Here is an 18845-nt window from a genome sequence, read left to right as displayed (position 1 = left end):
TCTAAAGGTGTTTGCATGAAAGGCTGCTGAACCGAAACAAATATTTCGGTGTTTTGCACCAGGAAAAATATGTGCTTCCTCTGGATCTGATTTCTTTGAGAGATGTGCATACTCTCTCTCAAAAAAATCCCCAAAACAACCACTACATACTCCACAAGAAAAACCCACTTGCTACTCAATGTTCTGTATTAAATACATGTGTTTCACCAGATTTTTGGGCTGCAAAAGGCCCCTCAACCTCTCTAAAGATGAAGACTGGTTTGCTTTTCATCTCTGAATGTTTAATGCCAAACTGAAAAAACTGCCAAGGCATGTCAGAGCTCCAGATCCTCCTAAAGCTCATGTTATTTGCCTGTCCATTTTCATAAGACTTCACAGAAGTCCCACCCTGAATCTGCAGATTGTTACCTTTGTTCTGATCATACAGGAGAATGGCACAAGGGGAACAGTTTATGCAGGTCTGTGAGGTTTTGCTGAGTCTGGGCCACAGCTTTCAGGCACTTTCCTCCTTTAAAGGGGGAGTGCTGGATACTCCCCACATGAGCCAGAGCCACGAGATTGAAAGGGACAAAGTCAGATTTTTCTTGATAATAGCAAAAGCCAGTTTGCTTTTACCTAATTACAGCTCTACAAGTAAACAACCTTTTTTCACAGTGCTCTGGTTCAGAAAGAAATTAAGTTCTCAAATATGTAATTCAAGGGCCTTCACTTCAAGGGCCTGCCCAGGAGCTAAGGCTGACAGGTCAGTCCAGTACAGACTGGGTAAAAAGGACTTTTCTGTCTCACAACTTTTCTTGATGAAGAAATAGGGAAGTTCTGTCTGGAAGAGATAGAGCATCAAGGACAAACAATTCCTTTGATCTCCTTCACCACTAACCTGTCTTCTTCCCTGGGAGCTCTCATGTATCCATTGGCCTGATCTCACAATCTGTCCTGGAGCTCAGAGGAAGCTTCACCAGCTGCACTCAGCCCACATACAAACGGGTTCCCCAGAATATTTTTCAAAGCATTACCAAGCTATTATTTGCACAGAAGTTACTTTCTCCAAGAATTCAGCTCTGCTACAGGGAATATATAGCTCAAATATATAAGTAAGAGCTTGTTAGTGAAGTAACATGAACTAAATCTAGAACAGAAAGTAAAAATTAAAGTAACTAGCAATGACCATTTTTGTATGAAAATAATGTCATACTCTCACATTACTCTGCAAGATACAAAATGTTAGAACTGCAAAACAGTTCACTGAGATCTTAATAATTCAATTTTTTTTGACAGAAAAATGGGAGAGTTATAATATAAGGATACCAAAAGGATTTAAGGCAATCTTCTAACACCCTTGAACTCTTAGCAGAGCAAAATTTTCTGTCGTTCATTTGTCAGCTTCAGAGAGTTCAACCTTGACAGTTAATTACATTGAAAACTGCACATTCTTGGAAGTAGTACCTGATTAGAAAAGCACATTACCTCATCTCTCGATGCAGAATCGATTTCAGCAGCCAGTGACTGGGCCTTTGTTTGCGTTGCAAAGAGGTTTTTAGCTTCATAAAGACTGAGGCTTAGAATCTGTCCATTCAGATCATCATTTTGGTCACGAAGTTTCTGATTCTCCTATTTAAGGACGAAAAGACATTGTTTTTTAAGTTCTTTTTACAAGGTTTCATTAAAAAAATATTTTAACATCACAGGTAGCTTGGATGACATACAGTGAGGCTGCAGCTGACAGCAACTCTCACCTCCAGTGACAAGGCCTCCCTGCCTGAGTTTTCCTGGGGCATAATTTATATCACCAGTGCAAAGAAGTCCTGCACAGATGCACTGAGGCTCTTGTGCTTGTGTGAGAAAGGGGGGGGACAAAATCTAAAGGCAGAGTGCTTGGGCTTGCATTTTTCAAGGTATTCCTGTGCATTTGATGTGGATTGAGAGGCCCTTCCCTGCTCACCTGCTTCAGCCGTTTTATTTCATGCTCCATTTCCACCTCTCTGGTTTTGGCATTGAATTCACTCAGGCTGGAGGAAGAGCTTCTGCCACGTCCAGGACGCTCACATTCCAGCTTGTACAGCTGCAGGTGCTCCAGCTCCTTCCGCAGGTCTTCGATGAGCTGTGGGCAGCAAACAGGCCCTGTCTGTGCAGCCCTCCCTGCAAACAGCCCCCTCTGTACTCCAGCAAAAGCACTCCCTGAGCCTGGCTGAGGCCAGTCCTACAACACAGCCTCTTCCTCTTCCTTTGCAAGCACAGGTCCCCTAAACTGCCCCAGAGCTGGCAATGGCTGTGATTGCTAAGCTTCATGCATAATTTCCCTTACAAACAGAGGGAAATGTTAGGGCACACAGTTCTCCAAGAGCTGTAAGCCCTTTGGGTCAGGGATTGGCACTTCTTAAGTATTCTTGCAGCATTCATTGCTCTGTGGGCACCTTTCCCACAGAAACACAATCCAGCAATAGCTTCACTGGATACGGTGCTCTCAGTGCTCATCCTGCCCATTCCTTCTCCCCAGGGCTTCCATGCAGGTGATATGAGACTGCCTGGTCTTACATCCCTCTTCACACTTACCTCCTGTGTGGCTTCCCTCTCCTTGTTGAATTCCAGCCTGTTCTGCCGCAGCTTGTCCATCATCCTCTTGTACAAATCCATCTCATCCTTCAGTCGCAGACTCGTGTCCTCCAGCCTGTCTGACATGCGCTGCCTCTCCTGGAACCAACAGGGAACTTCAGAACAGGCTGGCAAGAGCAGGACACAGCTCAGCTTCACAACAGGAACCTACAGACACAGCTGGCCATAAACTGCCTTGTGTCTCAGGATGTTCCTGCCCCTAAAGGTGACCAATGTTCCAATTCCATCAATAATCTGGTTTATGGAAGAAAATTTAAGAAGCTAGGCCAAGCAAGAGTTTTCTCTTACATAAACTGCTGTTAAATTGCTTGAGGACTCAGGAGTTTTGTTACCTCATCCAATCTCTCTGTTTGGGATTTCAGCCGTGTGACAGTGCTTTTCAGATCACCATTTTCTTCTTCCAGTTGCTGAACCCTGTGTTAATAACAAAAGTCTTACAGCAAATACCTCTTCAAGAACGTAGACATGCACAATAGTGTGCTCTAAAAAGCCATCTCACTTGAACTGATAGAAAGACCAAATAGGGAAAATCTTTCTAATCATAGCACTTCTTAACATGCATTTTTGCTTGTTCAGTTCTAAGGCCCAAAATGCTATCCTGACCCTCAGGTTCTTGTGCTCCTAACAACAGGTAGCTGAAGAAATCTAGTTTGGAAAAAACAAATGCAGGCACAAACATTTGCTAGAACTCATCACAATTCCCTCCTTGAATGTGTGCCAAATATCCAGTTAAGCTGTCTACATGGGCCACGTGGATTAAAGCATTAATGTAAAGCATCCTCCAAGCTTTTGGGCATTAGACATGTGACTGCAGAGCTACTCTACAGAGCTGCCAACCTGCCACCATCTGTGCACTGTTGCTGGTGAACAGCCTACATTTACAAGCAAAGTAAAAACGAAGAAAAGAAGACCTTTTGCCCTGTTCAGGGCAGCACCAAGATGTTTGTTACCTTGTATTTAGCAGTTCAATTTCAGTGCCTTTCTCTTTTTCATACTTGCTGTAAGCTTCTCTGTGTCTCTTTATCTCTTCTTCCAGAGTCTGTTCTGCTGATGTTTCTTGGTCTTTCAATAATTCCTCTAGTTCATGAACTCTAAGGAAATCAGATCTCATTTCAGTAACAGCTTCAGAAGCAAATTCATTGCCTCTCTCTTTCCTGCCTACTCCTTGTTTCACTCTAATTCACCATCTATTTTGGCATTTAACATCTCCCAGTATCTCTCATATTTACTAATAAACACAGAATTAATGTAGCATCAGTTCATCTAGTATTCTTTCAGTCTCATGAAGCTGGGACTAAGACCCAGCCTTCTACTCTTGCTACAAGGAAGGAAAAAACCCCAGTCTTCAGGGGTAACCTCTCTTACAGCAGAAGCATTTTCTCTGTACAAGTCAGTAACATCTCTGTCAAAAACACTTGTCTGCAGGCCTCTTCTTGCTGAAAATTCAGCAAGGCAGTCCTATTCCACCTGGACTTCTCAGATGAAGCCTTATTTCATCTGTCAGCATTAAGGAAGAAGACTTGATCATACTCTAGAGGTAGAAATATTCCTTCCCCACAACTGTGCTGGGGAGACCTGGCTCTGTGCTTTGTTACCTGTGAACCAGCTGGGTGTTCTCTTGTTTCAGTTTGCTCTTCAGGTCACCATTTGTCAGGCTATCGTTCTCCAGTTCTGTCACCTTCTTCTCTAGGTAGGTGACCTGGAAGGACAAGCAAAACAGACTGAGTTTGAGTCTCTCTTCAAACACTCCCTCACTGTTCTAACTGGCATTTAGCTACTCTACCATTTTAAAAGGGGACATATTTCTCTGCAAAGCCAGCAGCAAAATTAAGCGCCTCAATTCTGAGTTCTCCAGACCCTGCATGTTCCTTGAAGGTGATCACTGCAAATACACCATAAAGAAGTCCTAACACAATGCCTAGAGCTGTGCTTGCTCAGTTCTTGCATTAAGCCTGAAAAGTTGTAATAGTAACGGAACATGAAGGACATTTTGAAATAAGCTACTTCAGGTCATGGGTAATTCTGAGCAAGATCTTGATCCCCTGATGCTGGGCTGCAGCAGGATTTGGCTGGGTACATTACTCACAGGGCACAGAGATTCTCACCTTTTCAGTGATATCATTATCACAGGAGTCTATACTGTCTCTGAACAAGTCTTCTGTGCTGCCATTACTGCTGCTGAAGTTACTGTTGTGGAAGAGTTGTCTGAAAGATCAGAAGGATCATTACTTTGCTTGATGAGGAGGGAGGACAAAGAGTCTGGCTTCAGACTTTGAACACCCATGGTAAAATCTGTGCAATCTTTTCAGTTACAATTACAACTGTTTAAGCCCAAGCCTTACAAGAGACTGGTAGCTAAATGAAGTCATACTGAGCACAGTCGATGACATTAGTTCTATGGAATGAGTTCTTTGTTGCTTTTGATAGGATCTGCCACTAGCATTAACATAGTTTTAAAAATACTTAAGTCTTATTCACACTATGCACTGAATTGTATTTGCCTCATTACAAATTTAAAATAAGGTCACCACTGCCCATTGGTTGGTACAGTTAAGCTAGAAAATTTCATACTTAATGAAGTAAGAACTTAAAAAAAACAGAAAAAAAGAAATATCAAGCAGTTTCCACTGCAGAATAGTGTCAGAATATGTAACACTGGAGATTATCTAAAATGTCTTTGAACCTTACAGCCCTCCCCAGACCAGGGCTGGTTCACTCAGTCAAAGGAAGATGACAATTCTGTATGTCCTTTTTAAAGGGCTGCTCTTGCTTTCCTCCATATTTTGGCAACAGCAGCAAGGCCCACATTATGAGGGTTAAAGAAGCAGCAGCTGGACTGATTAAATAGCAGTACAAAGGAATACATTTGGCAGACAAGGAAGCAAAAGCTATCTATATTTTTAACAGAGCTGTTTCCAGTTCAGGGGCCTGCTCCAAGAGTAACAGGGGCAACATTCATACCCAAACACAGGCCCCTTCCCTTAAAAACTTATTTTGGTACATTTTTGTTTTTCTAAAATTATTCTTACTTTTGTCTCCCACTCCCACTTATGGAATTGTTATGGCTGATTCCACAAATATTCGTACAAAACTTGAAGACTCTTACCTTCCAAACGCTGTGCTTGATATTTTCCTGTTAGGGCTACATGGAAACAGAAGGAATGATATAGGAATTTAACACTTATTTGCTTCAATTTCAATTGCACAATGAAATATAATGGACTTTTTTAGCCTACTCAAAAGATGATTCTGTGAACAATATTCTTTAACAACTGAATCAAAAGCTGCAATTACTAAGAACACAAAGATGAGTGAAGCCACAAATTACTGTGATCATTAATAAGTCAATTTGCAGATACTGTTACATGTAGCAGAGATTTGTCAGTGTAAATCAGAGTGAAACTAACATTAGAAACACCACAAAGGGACACCAAGTTAGTGATGGACATTTATTCTGGATTTCCAGTTTTTAGATGATTTTATGAACAGTTAGTTTATCCTTCCCCATAATGCTTCCCAGTTCAGCACAGGAAGTGAGGTCTTTCTATTTTTACAGTTCCCTTGTGCAGCCAGAGACTGGTGCTATCTAAATGAAGACCCCTTTGCTGCAGACAGCACTGGAACTAGATCAAAAATATCCTGCTGCATCTCTTGGTAAGAGGATGTCACAGCTCTGTGTGCACAGACACAGCTCTTGGTCAGGCATATCCAGCCTCTCTCAGAAAATTCCCAAAGCCCTGGCTGGTCGTGGTCTGGATGTTGGCAGACCCTTGCAGGGCAGGAATATTGTTCATGGCAGGTTCCACACTGCTGTGCACAGTGAAGAGCAGCAGGGCAGCGCTGCGTCCCAGGGATTACACTGACAGGCAGGACTCATATCCAGTTCTAGGGGGAGCTAAAATCCCACCAAATAATTCCCTTCAAAAACTCTAGGTGATTGCTAGAAGCACTTTTTAAGTGCTCAGCACAGCTTAAGAGTGATCGAGTGGCAGAGAAAGAAATGTAAGGAAAAGGCTGAAATTGCAAAGAACTCCAAAAATAACTTCTGCCACAGGATTTATCATTTTTCCAAGTTCTGTTGACATCACAAAAAAATCCCAGAGAAGCCAAGTACCTCTGCTGACCAGTAGCTTTAGGAGAGGTGTATGTAAGGTTATGTGCATTAGCCAAGGATCTGGAGATCCCTCCTTCCCACCTGGAGAAAGCAGGAGCTAACTGTAGATCTGCACTAAGCAGCACAGCAGATCCCACTTCCTGGGAAAAATTCCTTGAAATATCACTCTCACTCTGCAATCAAAGAGCTCATTGGTTAAAATATTTGAGTTTAGCAATGATGTCTGCACCTTAAATCAGAAAAAATATTTAAGAGCTGATGAAGAACAGCATTTTGGTTTGGGCTAAATATCCAAGTCTAAATTTCTTACTGTTTTGTAAGAACAACGCACGTGTAAGATGAAATGGGATACAGAAGGGAGAGGGCTTGCTCTCCCTCTCCTCCTGCTATAAGCCAGTCCCATGTCAAGGGGGCATTGCCAAAAGCAGTGCAATGGGCTGCTTACCTGTTTGCTTTCAAGTTTTTCAGCCTGGCTTCCAAATCGTTGAGGAGATTTATCTTTTTGCAGCACTGTGAGCAGTAAACATCCAGTAATTCGCTGTTATAAACATGTCTCATTTTTCGGGGGGTTTGGCCAGCACTGTTTGCAGGAAAGGAGAGATGTTACTGGCTGTAGTAACCAACCCACAACAGGTTTTCCTTGTGTCTGTGTGTCAGAATCACAGATGAGGGACTTGAAGAACCATCTCTAACTACAGTCATCTATGTCAGAGCTGATGATGGCCAGTGCTACTCTTAGGGCAAGTCCACCAGTCTGAGCTGAGGCCTTCCAGAGGATGTGGATGTCTCTGGGTGGCAGTGGAAAGAATCAGTTTGGGTGACCAAAAGAAAAGCAAAAGGTACATGTGGTCCACTGTGATGCACATAGCAAAGGGAGCTACATGAGGATATTCAACCTCAGCAATGTCCCCCTCTCATCTTGCCCATCTTCCCACTAGAGCCTGGCATGCAACCTGAAGAATCTTCTCTCCAAGAGAAAGGCAGGAAGATGAAAAACAGAGTGGTCTGGTAGGAAGTCACATGAACCCCCTCAGATGGTAGGATGATAGGAACCCTAGAATGAGGAGGAAGGGAGAAGTGGACCCAGGTCTATAGAGGAGATAGCAGTACCTCTTGGCATGATAAAGAGAAAATAAACTCAAATAAAAGACAGCAATCATGGCATGATGTGCACTGAGCCCCAGGAATGAGAATGGAAAGTGCTGCATAAACCTGAGGAAAGAGGGGATGAAAGACAGGAGCCATCACCATGAAGGGGCAGTGGAGAGGGGTCTGGCTCTGCATGCATGAGAGACATGGCCAGGCAGGATTGCAGAAATGCTGCACACACGGGGAGCACAGGGGGGCTGCATGCAGAACAGAAGGATGCAGTGAGCTTGTCCTGTGTCAGCAATGAAGACAAGACCTCCATGTGCTATTGATCCAAGCAGACTAATCCTAGAGAATCTTCCTTCAGCTCTTCCCAGCCCTGCTCACCCATTCCCTTGCCTGGGGGAAGGACTGCACGATCTGGACCTGCCTTGGCCACAAGATGTAAGAGCTGCAGAGACTGAGGATACATGCAGGAGGCAAGGGCACTGCTGTGGATTTGTAGCACCTAACAGACAGCAGCTCCTTGCTTATGTTTCCCAAGACTTTCCAAGTCAATAGGATGCTTGTTTCAAATAACCCCCTGAACATATTGCAGCAGTTCCCCTCACAGATTAGTGCTAAGGATTTGTAGTATCAGAATGCTAAACAGAAACAGCTCTCTCTTGTAAGTCTTCACTATACCAGAGTGGGTACATAATGTGAAGTTGGTTTCCTTTGCAGCAAATCCCTTCCAATACTAGCCCTGAACTGTGGAATTATTGTCTGCAATAGAAAGAAATCTCTACAAGTGAAATAGACCATTTATTTCAACAGAACCCAACAGAGGTTACCAGAAACAACATATTTGCTATAGCTCTTATTATTTCATGCAGTCTGTCAATTAAAAGGCAGGAAATGAACTCATCGTATTTTGCTTATAAGGTAAGTCTACCTAACCAGTGTAAACTCTGCTATGGTCAGAGAAGAATAAAAATGAAAAATTGTTTGTTAATGAATAAGGAGCAACCTGGAAGATACAGATGAGCCAAGGTCAGAGTAGGCGTTGGTTCTGGTCTCATCATCAGGACATGGGCTACTGGGAGTAAAATCCACATCATCTCCTTCCCCATAGTCTTCAAACTGTTCTTCATTACTGATCAGGGAGGCGGTGGAATAAGTGGAGAGGTCAGATGCTGCAGAAGGGTTGTGAGGACTTGACCTGAAACAAGAGGTCAAAACATCTCGAAGGCCGACTTTGATAGCACCTCACCTCATATGGAACCTTCCACCTTCACAGGCTGTCCCCTCTTTGAAGCTGTAACCCACTTCTGTGCTAAAGCCCTGAAGTGCTCAATGTACCTGATGTGCAGCTGACAGAGTGCCTTGAGAGACAAGAGCATGAGAATCTATGAACAAGGTCCCTATGTGACAAGTTTGGATCAACACAAACCATTTTGCTTTAAAGAGCACACTTTGATGATCCTCAGCCACCACGTCCATGTGAAGACCACATGGGGATTTCTGCTCTGAATGCAGGAACCATGCAGACAGCTCTGAAATGCATGGGATAGTGAGAGGAACATGTATAAGACAGAGGCTGTCACTCTATTCCACAATAGAGTTTACCAGTAATCCAGATACACCCTCTCCCACACCCCAGGAATTTCAGCCACTCTCCTCTGTGCGGTCAGAAAGAAACCTCTGCTCACCACTTACCAGAGTCACTAAAGCTACTTAAGTGACTAATGGAGGCTGGGTTCCTGCCCCTCCTTCCATCAGGACAAATTCTGTCTTGCAGAGGATATATGGACCACAAGAAAAGGCTGTCTAACTACCAGAAAAGTACCTAAAATGATGTTAAATGGGTAGGGAGTGGCAGGACCCTGTGACTTCAGAGAAAGAGAGCACATAGGTAAACAGATCAGCAGAGTCAGGCACCACAGGAAAGCAGCTGGCAGAGCAGTTTTGAGCGCATCAAATCTAATAAAACAGAGCAAGGTGGCTGCAGAGGGTGCACAGGGTTCACCTGCCCAGACTCCAGACTGCCCTGTGCAGTGCACCTGCAGAGTGCAGGTGTTTTACACAGGTTTACTCAGCTCCCACCTTGGTGAGGCAGTCAGACAAGCCAGTAAATTCACAAAAAAGTTCTAACAAACAAACTTCTCCCTCCAGAAAACGCACCTGGAAAACCTAACATGGACGCTCAATTGTGAGGCCCTGGCATTGCCCAGCTGTTCCCTCTCCAGCAGAATCCAAGGCCTCTGCAGTACAGACCAAGCACTAATGGAATCTGCTGGCACTTCATGCAGATCAGGTTAAGATTTTCTCTCCCTCTGCTTCAGTGCACGGTGCTTGTATCTCCAGCTCCACCAGCTGAGCCATGGGACAGCAGCTCCCAGGTGACATTGTTCTCCAGCAGCTCAACAGTATTTCCCCCTAAACTTCTTCTGAGTCTACCTTGAGCCTCTCAACCTCTCTACAGGGAGAGTCCTCTTCCTGTAATACTCCACTTTGAGCTGTAAACAAGAGATGCACCAGTGTTCCTTTGGTGGATGGTGCAAGCGTCATTTGCATATCCCTTCCCTCCAAAAGCAATTAGTAGAAGAGGAAGCCTGCCAACATTTCAGATGTATGCTCTTTTGTTTCTCCTGTTTTGATGAGATCCATTTATAACCTGCAACTCATTTATCTAACTCACATTAACAGAAATTAGGGCAAGTCAAGCCAGGCACACTATTGAAGGATAAAGATAGGAATACTCATACAAGAAATAGATGAAACTTATCTAACAAGGCTCCTTGGCTGAGGGATTAGTGAGAAGCTCAACATATCACACTAACATTTATTCATGAAGTGTGCCACAGACATACTGTGTATTGGTAAGTTTTTGGGAGATCCTACAGCTCTTTGCATCTCAACTGCAGTTACACCAAGTGAGTTTGGGAAGAAGCTCCTTGTAACACTTCCTCCAGCATTAGAGGAAGTGACTGATTTTCCTCATTCTAACACTTTCTGAAGGGAACTTTCAAGTGTTTGTTTGTTTTTTTTTTTTTGTTTTGTTTTTTTTTTTTTGTTTGTTTTTTTTTTTTTTTTTTTTTTTTTTTTTTTTGTTTGGGTTTTTTTGTTTGTTTTCAAAGGTAATCTCCTGTTCTTCTCCAGAGCAAGATTGCAAGATTTCAGAGGCCTGATACACCTGATAACAACCCACCTGCTTCTTCAGCAACCAGCAAAGTAAATCTCTCTATTGCCCAAATAAATAGCTCTATTTCCTCTTTTAACACAAATGCATGAAGCTTCTCATGTTTTTTCTCCCCAAAAGATTTACCAAAGCTGAGGAGGTCTCAGAGGATAAATCAAGGTCTATCTGAGCACAGTAGCTCTTGGTAGCTCCTGCCTGGCCTACAAGGAGGGTACAGGAGGCACAATGCCTTGCCCACCCCCTTCACAAGAGCCTGACTGGCAAAGCTGAGAAGGAAAACATTTCAAATACAGCATGGGAAAAAGTCAGTCACCAGAAGGATGGGGCTTTGGAGAACTGGGAATGGCAAGCAGAGGAGACAAGCTTGATAAAGAGCTGATGGAAACTGTAATTATCTTGATAAAGTCTCTGAGGTTGCTTGGGCAGATGGGAGAAGGCCAAAACTCAGCTAGCTGAGAAATTCAGGAGGAGGGCAGGAATGAGGCAGCACAGGGAGCACCCGAGGAGGCCCAGGAGAGAGAAGAAAGGCTGCCTTAGCAACAAACAAAGCTCAAGAAGCACAAATCAAGATGACAGGCCCAAAATAGGGAAGACAAGGCAGAGGCTTACAAAGCAAGCCCAGCTGAGCTCTGTCTGGTGGTGACTGCATTAATTCAGTTCAAAGCAGGATTAAGCCAAATTAGGTTCCTTTCCCCCACAACCATCTTTAACCAGCACTCCCAGGTACACACCTGGGAAGAGTCAAGTTAGGGTTACAGAGACACTGGTGTTAACAGCAAACTATGGTTACACACACATATGCCAGGACACCCCGCGTTAAACACAATTTACTGTTGCACAATAAAGGTTATGGAAAATTAGAAACACAAAGAATTAACTTGGTACATGAAGTAGCAAAGCAAATCAGCAGAGCCCACAATACCAGGCACACAACTAGATGTACAAAAGACTGCAGCAGTATTCCCCATACTGAACTGCTTTGCAGGAAGTATTGTTTAAATTCCAGCATATAAAGCTTATGGCAGCAGAGAAGAATCTATGTTTTGGGGGATGTTATTGCAGTGATCTGTTCTGGGGATACCCAATGCTTTGACTTCAACACACAACATGCAAGTCCTGTGAGTGCTCACAGAACGTGCCAGAAGGAGCCAGGACCGAGACTATCTAAGCCATTTAGAGGACCTGGACCTCCATCCCCCTTATGTTGTAAACGGATGTTAAGTTTCTAAATCCATCAGCCATCCTCAGCCTCCCCCAGGAGGGATTAGCCACATAAAGGCTCCTTCCTCCCTGGCACCACTCACTTGTCCCCAGGCAGGAAGAGGCCACTGAGCCCGCCGTCCTTGTCCTCGCTCCGACACACGTCCGAGGCCTCGGAGCTCTGGGCGCTCTCGATGGCACTGTCCATGTCAGACTCATGGTGAACCTCCTGCTGGGCCAGAGTCATCCCCTCCTCATCAGGAAACAGCTCTGACTCGCTGTAGGTGCTTTCGCTGTCCAAGTAGGCGCAGTCCTGGATTTCACTGCCCTGGCACAAGGAAAATCAGGAGTCAGTGCAGATCAACCCTGAAGGCAGTTCAGCAGACACAGGAGAAGCAACAAGACAGTCTCTGGATGCCCTGGTAAGCAAGAGTGATACTGAATAAAAGCCATGAAACAAAAAGCTGACCTGCTTTACAAAGCCAGCTCCTGCAAGCCAATAAAGTAGCCTGTACCTTCCAGAGGGGCTCATGTACTGCCTCTGACTTCACAGGAGAGAAGGATACAACACCCAGCTCTAAAATGCAGTCAGTTTTACCCTAATTCACTACATTAAATAATATGTAATAAAATGCACTTGAAGTAATAAAGAGGAGGTCTTGGTGATAATCAAAGATATATGAGAGCAGAAAAAAAAGGGCAAAATCATCTCTTCCTGCTTCCTGGAGCCACATGTCTTGATTAAGCATCAACTAAAATAAGACATCATTCTCATTACTGCAGCTCCTTGCTCTTGCTGTTTGCCCTCTCCCTCCCCTTCCTGCCCCACAAATACTAAGAATAGCCAAGACAAGCTGGGTTCTATTTGCTTGTCCCTGAGGCACAAATAAAAATTCTTAATTGAAAAAATAAAGGCTAAGACTTTACTCTATCCTTTGATAAGCAGCCACACAATGCAGCTTTGACAATTCCCATCCAGCATGACACAAATAACTCAGAGCTGCAGAGCAAGTCCTGACTCAGAGCTCTACTCCAAAGCTCATCTGGAAGCTCCACAGGCATCCTGACCATTGAGCTACTGCTAGCAAGTGAAGCTTTTAGAGCTGAGTTCATTGGCACAAGGAATGGAGCATTCCATTCATGGATATACCTCGTGTTTAGGCACAACTGTCATCCCACCCAGGAATCCCAAGGCACCGCCACTACCACCAGCACTCCCTGCCCTGCTGGTGAGCACGTTTGACACTGGCCCAGTGACACCACTCAGCTCCAAGTCCATCCTCACAGCCTTTGGACACTCTTCTGCTAGAGCCAAGGAGGCTCAAACCCACTTTTGCAGAACCAGTGATGTTCTTTGCTGATGACACCGATTGTCTTTTCCACTTCAACAGGAAAAGAGTCAGGCAGCAGCTGCAGCTTTTCAAGATTTGCAGAAACTCCTGTTAGAAATGCAGGTCTCACCATCCACCTTTTTCCTGAAATACCAATTTATATAACTCTGAAATCTCCTAGCATATGGAGGCTGAAGAAATTCCAAACAACCCCACCTGCTCAAATCTCATTAACTAATGAATACCCCAGCAGGGAAAAGGACAGCACTGCCTGCTGTGTTTGAAACTCCAGGTACACTCTCAGAGCAGACACCTGGATGCTTTTCTAGCTGAGCTTTCAACAAGCCTTCCAGATTAACAAGCACTGGCAGTGAAACACCTGGCACTATTAAAAAAGCCCTTTCCCACTTTTCTGTGTCAGGTTTATTATGCCTGAAACTTTCCTGAGGTATTGCTTCAAGAGGGGTCCCAAAGGATTTATCCTTGGTCTATACCACACAGTACTATTGAAGCCACGCTGCCTTGTGCAATCAGATTTACAGTTCTGAGCCCCAGCCCCTCATCCCCAGCCAGCCCGGCTCTGGCAGGTCAGACACCAGCCCTGGAACCTGCCCTGCCTTAGCCCCGGGTTCCTCAGCACACCTGACCTGCACCCTCCCAAAGCCAGCAGGGACAACGCCACTGCTGCTCTTTGCAAATTACCTTGGGAGCTACAAATAGCAGTAAATCCTTTTTAGTAGGTGTTGAAAAAGCAAAGATTGCAAAGAGCAATTACAATGTTTCAGAAGTACTCAGAAGTGTTTATTTATCTAACATTTGCCCGAAGTTTCCTCCCCCACGCTGAGCCCCACAGGCACAGACATTATTTTCTTAGCAAATTTAACGCAATAAAGCCTGACTGCTATTATGGAATTGCACCAGCTGGTAAAAGTCTGATCCAGGAGGGAAAGAGAGGGGCAAGCAGTACACAGTGGCTCCCTAAAGCTCCCAATAAGCACCTCTTTTTCAGAGATCTTGGAGAAGTCTCTGCTTCAGCAAGTTTTTACAGCAGGAAAATCTCTCTGGTATTAAACAAATTAACACAAGAAAGTAAAGGTCAAGAAGATCACTAAAGACTCCCTTTTTGCTCCCTGTAGGTAACACCACACATTGGCTTGTTCTAATAATAGCAGCTGAGGTGCTCTCTGAAGAGTCCATTAGCAATTAAATGTGCAGTGTCATCTCTATGGGCTGAGGGCTCACTTCTCTCTGTCCCATTCTGGCAACCTTCACAGCTTACTTGTATGGGAGAGCTGATCTACACCTACAGCACACACTCCACTGTCCCCAGCCTGCTCAGTGCCACGGATTCTTTTCTAAAGTGTTATTCCTCTATTCCTGCACTTTAAAGCCTCCTGGGGAAAAAAAAAATATATATGCATATGTGTATATATATGTGTGTATATATATATATATATACACACACACATATATATATATATATATATGTATATATATATATATATAAAAGAGAAAGAAAAAGGAAGAATAAAAGAAATGAGGCTTTGGAGGCAATGGTCCATCATAAGCCTCCACACCTGCTTTGCAGCTCCTGAAATGCCTCACTGCTAGACTTGGAACCCCTTCTGGAAGCAGGCCCTCCCTTCTGCTGATCCCACCCTCGAGCAGTGGGAGCTCAGGAACTGATGGGGACTGGATAAATGGAGAACAGGGCCCAGCCCAGCTCCTTGGAGGAGCTCCCCCTCAGCTGCTCCCCCTCAGAGGAAGAGCAGATGCCACACCCCAGGTTGCCACGGCACCTCTTCACAAACCTGGCCCGACCCACTGCCGATGCAAACAAAGTGGATGTTTAGGAAGCACATCTCAGCTGCTCCCTGAGCAACTGGCAGCCAAATCACTCACTGAAGACCTCAGTCCTTCCAAAGCCAGCAGCACCACGAATGACCCTGTCAGGAGCAGGAGGCTCAGCTGCAGTAGCTGTCAATTCCCACTTTTAGGTGCTTAAGGTCCACCTCCAATGGGTGCTAACACAATTCCAGGTGATGCACAGCAGCCAGGATCAGCCCACCGTGCTCCAGTCTGTTCTCTGTGGGCAGAACCACACACTGTACCACTGAGCTTTGAGAGCTCAGGGGTGTGGAATCCCTGCCCCCTGATAATACAACATTCCTGGCACATGGGGACCCCTCGTGCAGATCCTGTAAAGCATGGAACTCAGCTAACACCACTCTGGTGTCTCTTCAGCTCCCTGGGTGAAACCAGCCTCCAGTGCAACTGTCACAATCACACATTGAATTAAAGCTTTTCCTTCTGTGGCATAAATAATGAGTAGGAGAACACAGACAAAGCATCTTTAAAACAACTTATACAGGTTTAAGTAAGCTATTACAAGACAACAGAATCAGGTCTTGTCACTGGTAAACAATATACAGGCATCCACACCTTACTGAGTAAAGCTGTAAGTTATTTGAAGCTGTAATTGTTCAGTGATCATGGTTTCTCACAGAACTGTACTTCCAATGATGACATCTAGCGCAAACTGCTTACAAACCACACCTAAGGAAATTAAAGTGAAAAAAAGGCTGATTGCACACATTAGCCTCTCAGATTATTCCTTCATAGTTTAGGTATCTACAGTATTTCATGTACCAAATTAGAGGCTGGCAAGAACAAGTGTTATTCAGGTAGCCTCAAGAGAGCTAACTTGAGATTAAGGAGAGTTTAAGAAGTTTAAAGATGAATAGACACTTCTAGCCTGAGTCATTTGTTTCCAGTGCACATGTCATTAGCAGAAACCAGCCAAGAGAATGAGGTTCTGACGACTTGAATATGAATCACTGGGGTTGTCATTCTCCTAGCAGCTCCCTTCTTTGTTGGCTGAATCAAAAGAGATAAAGCTGCTGCTTATGATCTTGGAAGATTCTCATAAAAAGAAACCCAACCCTGAAAGTTAAAACACCACCAACACAACATAGCTGCGGGTATCTTTAAAAGCCCTAAGTGGTTTGCACTTTATCCCATCGGATGCTCAAGATAACTCCAAGTGCTTCACAGGCAGCCGGCCAGACGCTTGTATAGCAACTGTTGAATATTCAGCAACAGTTTGCTCTATAGGAGCACCTGCTGCCCACAGATCCAAGGCCACTTCACAGAAACTAATGAATTCCCTTCCTCGAAAGAGGCTTTGTGTGGCTGCATTGAAGGCAGATGAGTAAGCCCAGCCTGCCTTTGCAACAGCCACCCCAAACAGAAGCAGGAGCCAGAAGACAGCGATTCCCATGGATTCCTTCTGATCCTTGTGGGGCAGGAAAGCAGTGTCAGCATTAGGTGGGTATGGGAATACAGCTCTGCCTTGCCCTGCAGTGACCCGACTGGGCTTTCCCAGGTTGGAAGCAATCTCCAAAATATGCATATAAAGCAGCTGAAAGCTAGAAACTTGGCTGACAGACAGGCTACATGACATGCCTACATTAATACATTCATGCTGAAGAGCAAGCCTCGTTAAAATTCACTCCCATCACAGCCAAATCACCAGTACCCCTGACATTTAGACAGCCTCACAGTATGCCAGAGGAGACAGGGAAGAAAAGAGGATCCAAGTATCCCACCACTCTGCAATCTGATTAGGAAGAGCTGGACCCCATCACACATGACCAGAAACAAGAAATACCACATGCAGACGAGCCATGGCCTTTCCTTCACCAGGACCTTGTCTCTCACCCCTCTGACAAGCTGGATTTGCTGTGGGATACAAGCCTGAGCCCCCTGCACCTTCCCCACAGTCACTTTCTTCCCAGCAAAAGCACAGGAAAAGTCACCTCACCACAACTGGAAGAGGTGCCATGTGGAGGTGTGCCAGGCTTGGTCTCAGATGAAAGTTACTTACTGTTGCACTCCATCATAAGAGAAAATCCAGGCTCTCTCATCTTTATTTAAGCAGCCACTGCATTGGAAGGCAAGTATTCTCTTAATTAGTGACTGACAAAGAAGGGTGTGAAGCATTTCTCCCTAATGTGTTTTAGAAACAGCCACTCCTCTACAAACATTTGCATATTTACACCAAGTGGGCTACATATTTTAAAGCACAGGTTTTCCCCAGCGTATTTCCTTTCCTTTTCAGTTGTCAGGCAGAGGTGGGGAGGTGCTGATCTGCCCTTTGATCTGACGGGAACAGGAGAGACGAGGAAGAAGCAGAAGAGGAAAATGTAGGAGCGCTAAGTGAGACCACCCATGTGCCTCCGTGTCCATGACGTGAGTGACTCTCCCCCACGGCTGGCTCCCTCCTGCCCACATCTGGCTCTCGCCCACCTCTTTCTCTCTCTCTCTCACCCAGTTTGCTGTGCCTGTGCACAGGGGAGGGCAGGCTGCTCACAGGTAGGCTGATGGGGGAGGGAGGAAGTCACAGAAACCACTTCCATCTCAGGCTGCAGCACATGGAAGAACACCCAGCCTCCTCGTATAACTGGGAATATAAAATCTCTCCAAGTTCAAGATCAGCATGCAGAGCACTAATATTCTACTAAGCTGTTCAAATATGAAGTTATTTAGGGCCAAAAGTTAGTTTGGTCAACACAACAGCTTCCTGAGATTGTTTAGTTACTCAAATCTAATATTTGAAGCTCTGTTTAAGGCAAAGCTTCACACATTGTTGTGAGTATTGGAAGGAACTTCTAGGGGCAAGATTATTCCTAAAATCCAGATCTTGGATTGAGTGCTGGACAGCATCCTGGAAAGGCAGTGAAGAGACCCCAGAGAGAGGGCAAGCCCGTGCTGCAGTGCACTGCCAGCCTCCCTCCCTCTGCAGGATAACATCTGTCTCTCGTACAATTGTGCAATTCAAGGACAACAGGTTCTGACTGGAAGACCAAGCTTCAGCTTCTGGGCTGTTCCTGCTGAACCACCCGAGGAGAGGGCACAGAGGTTCTGAAAGGCTGCTCTGTGCTCTGGCTGGGAAGTTCTAAGTGACATCGTGCCTCTTCCAAGGCAGAGGAGAAAGGCCATGTGCAGCCAGGAGAAGGAGTCAGGAGTGTTTACACTCTGCTGTCACTTTAATTGGCCATAATGGAGATGCCAGACTTCATCATATGCAGGGTCCAGATCCAAGCACTCCTTTTCACAGGTCATTGTTTATGCTCTGGAAGTTTTAGCATTAAAAGGCTTTAGCAGACTGCTAATTTGATCCTCTAAAGAAAGTAAAAAAGTAAAAAGCTCTTCCTTTTACTTTGAAGTTGTGTCCCATCACTCCCTGGGCTGCTCCCCACTACTGGACTATCATGCACTCATCAGCCATCAATGGAGGGTCATCAAAGCAAGGAGAATC

The 18845-nt window shown here is 44.8% G+C and overlaps 1 protein-coding gene across 1 annotated transcript in view; it reads right to left on the bottom strand.

The window, feature by feature from the left end:
- Positions 1–18845, bottom strand: part of RAB11FIP4 (RAB11 family interacting protein 4) — a 121698-nt gene that overhangs the window by 8123 nt on the left and 94730 nt on the right. The window contains 11 exon segments of the mRNA XM_036394418.2: positions 1465–1608; positions 1940–2098; positions 2551–2688; positions 2943–3024; positions 3561–3701; positions 4206–4309; positions 4716–4815; positions 5717–5752; positions 7170–7304; positions 8823–9014; positions 12299–12522. Of these exon segments, the coding sequence (XP_036250311.1) occupies positions 1465–1608; positions 1940–2098; positions 2551–2688; positions 2943–3024; positions 3561–3701; positions 4206–4309; positions 4716–4815; positions 5717–5752; positions 7170–7304; positions 8823–9014; positions 12299–12522 (1455 nt within the window).

This window comes from Molothrus ater, chromosome 19 (genome assembly GCF_012460135.2).
Source record: "Molothrus ater isolate BHLD 08-10-18 breed brown headed cowbird chromosome 19, BPBGC_Mater_1.1, whole genome shotgun sequence".
NCBI classification, from domain to species: Eukaryota; Metazoa; Chordata; class Aves; order Passeriformes; family Icteridae; genus Molothrus; species Molothrus ater.
Note: the sequence above shows the minus strand (reverse complement) of the source record. Positions and strands in the feature narration are given on the sequence as shown.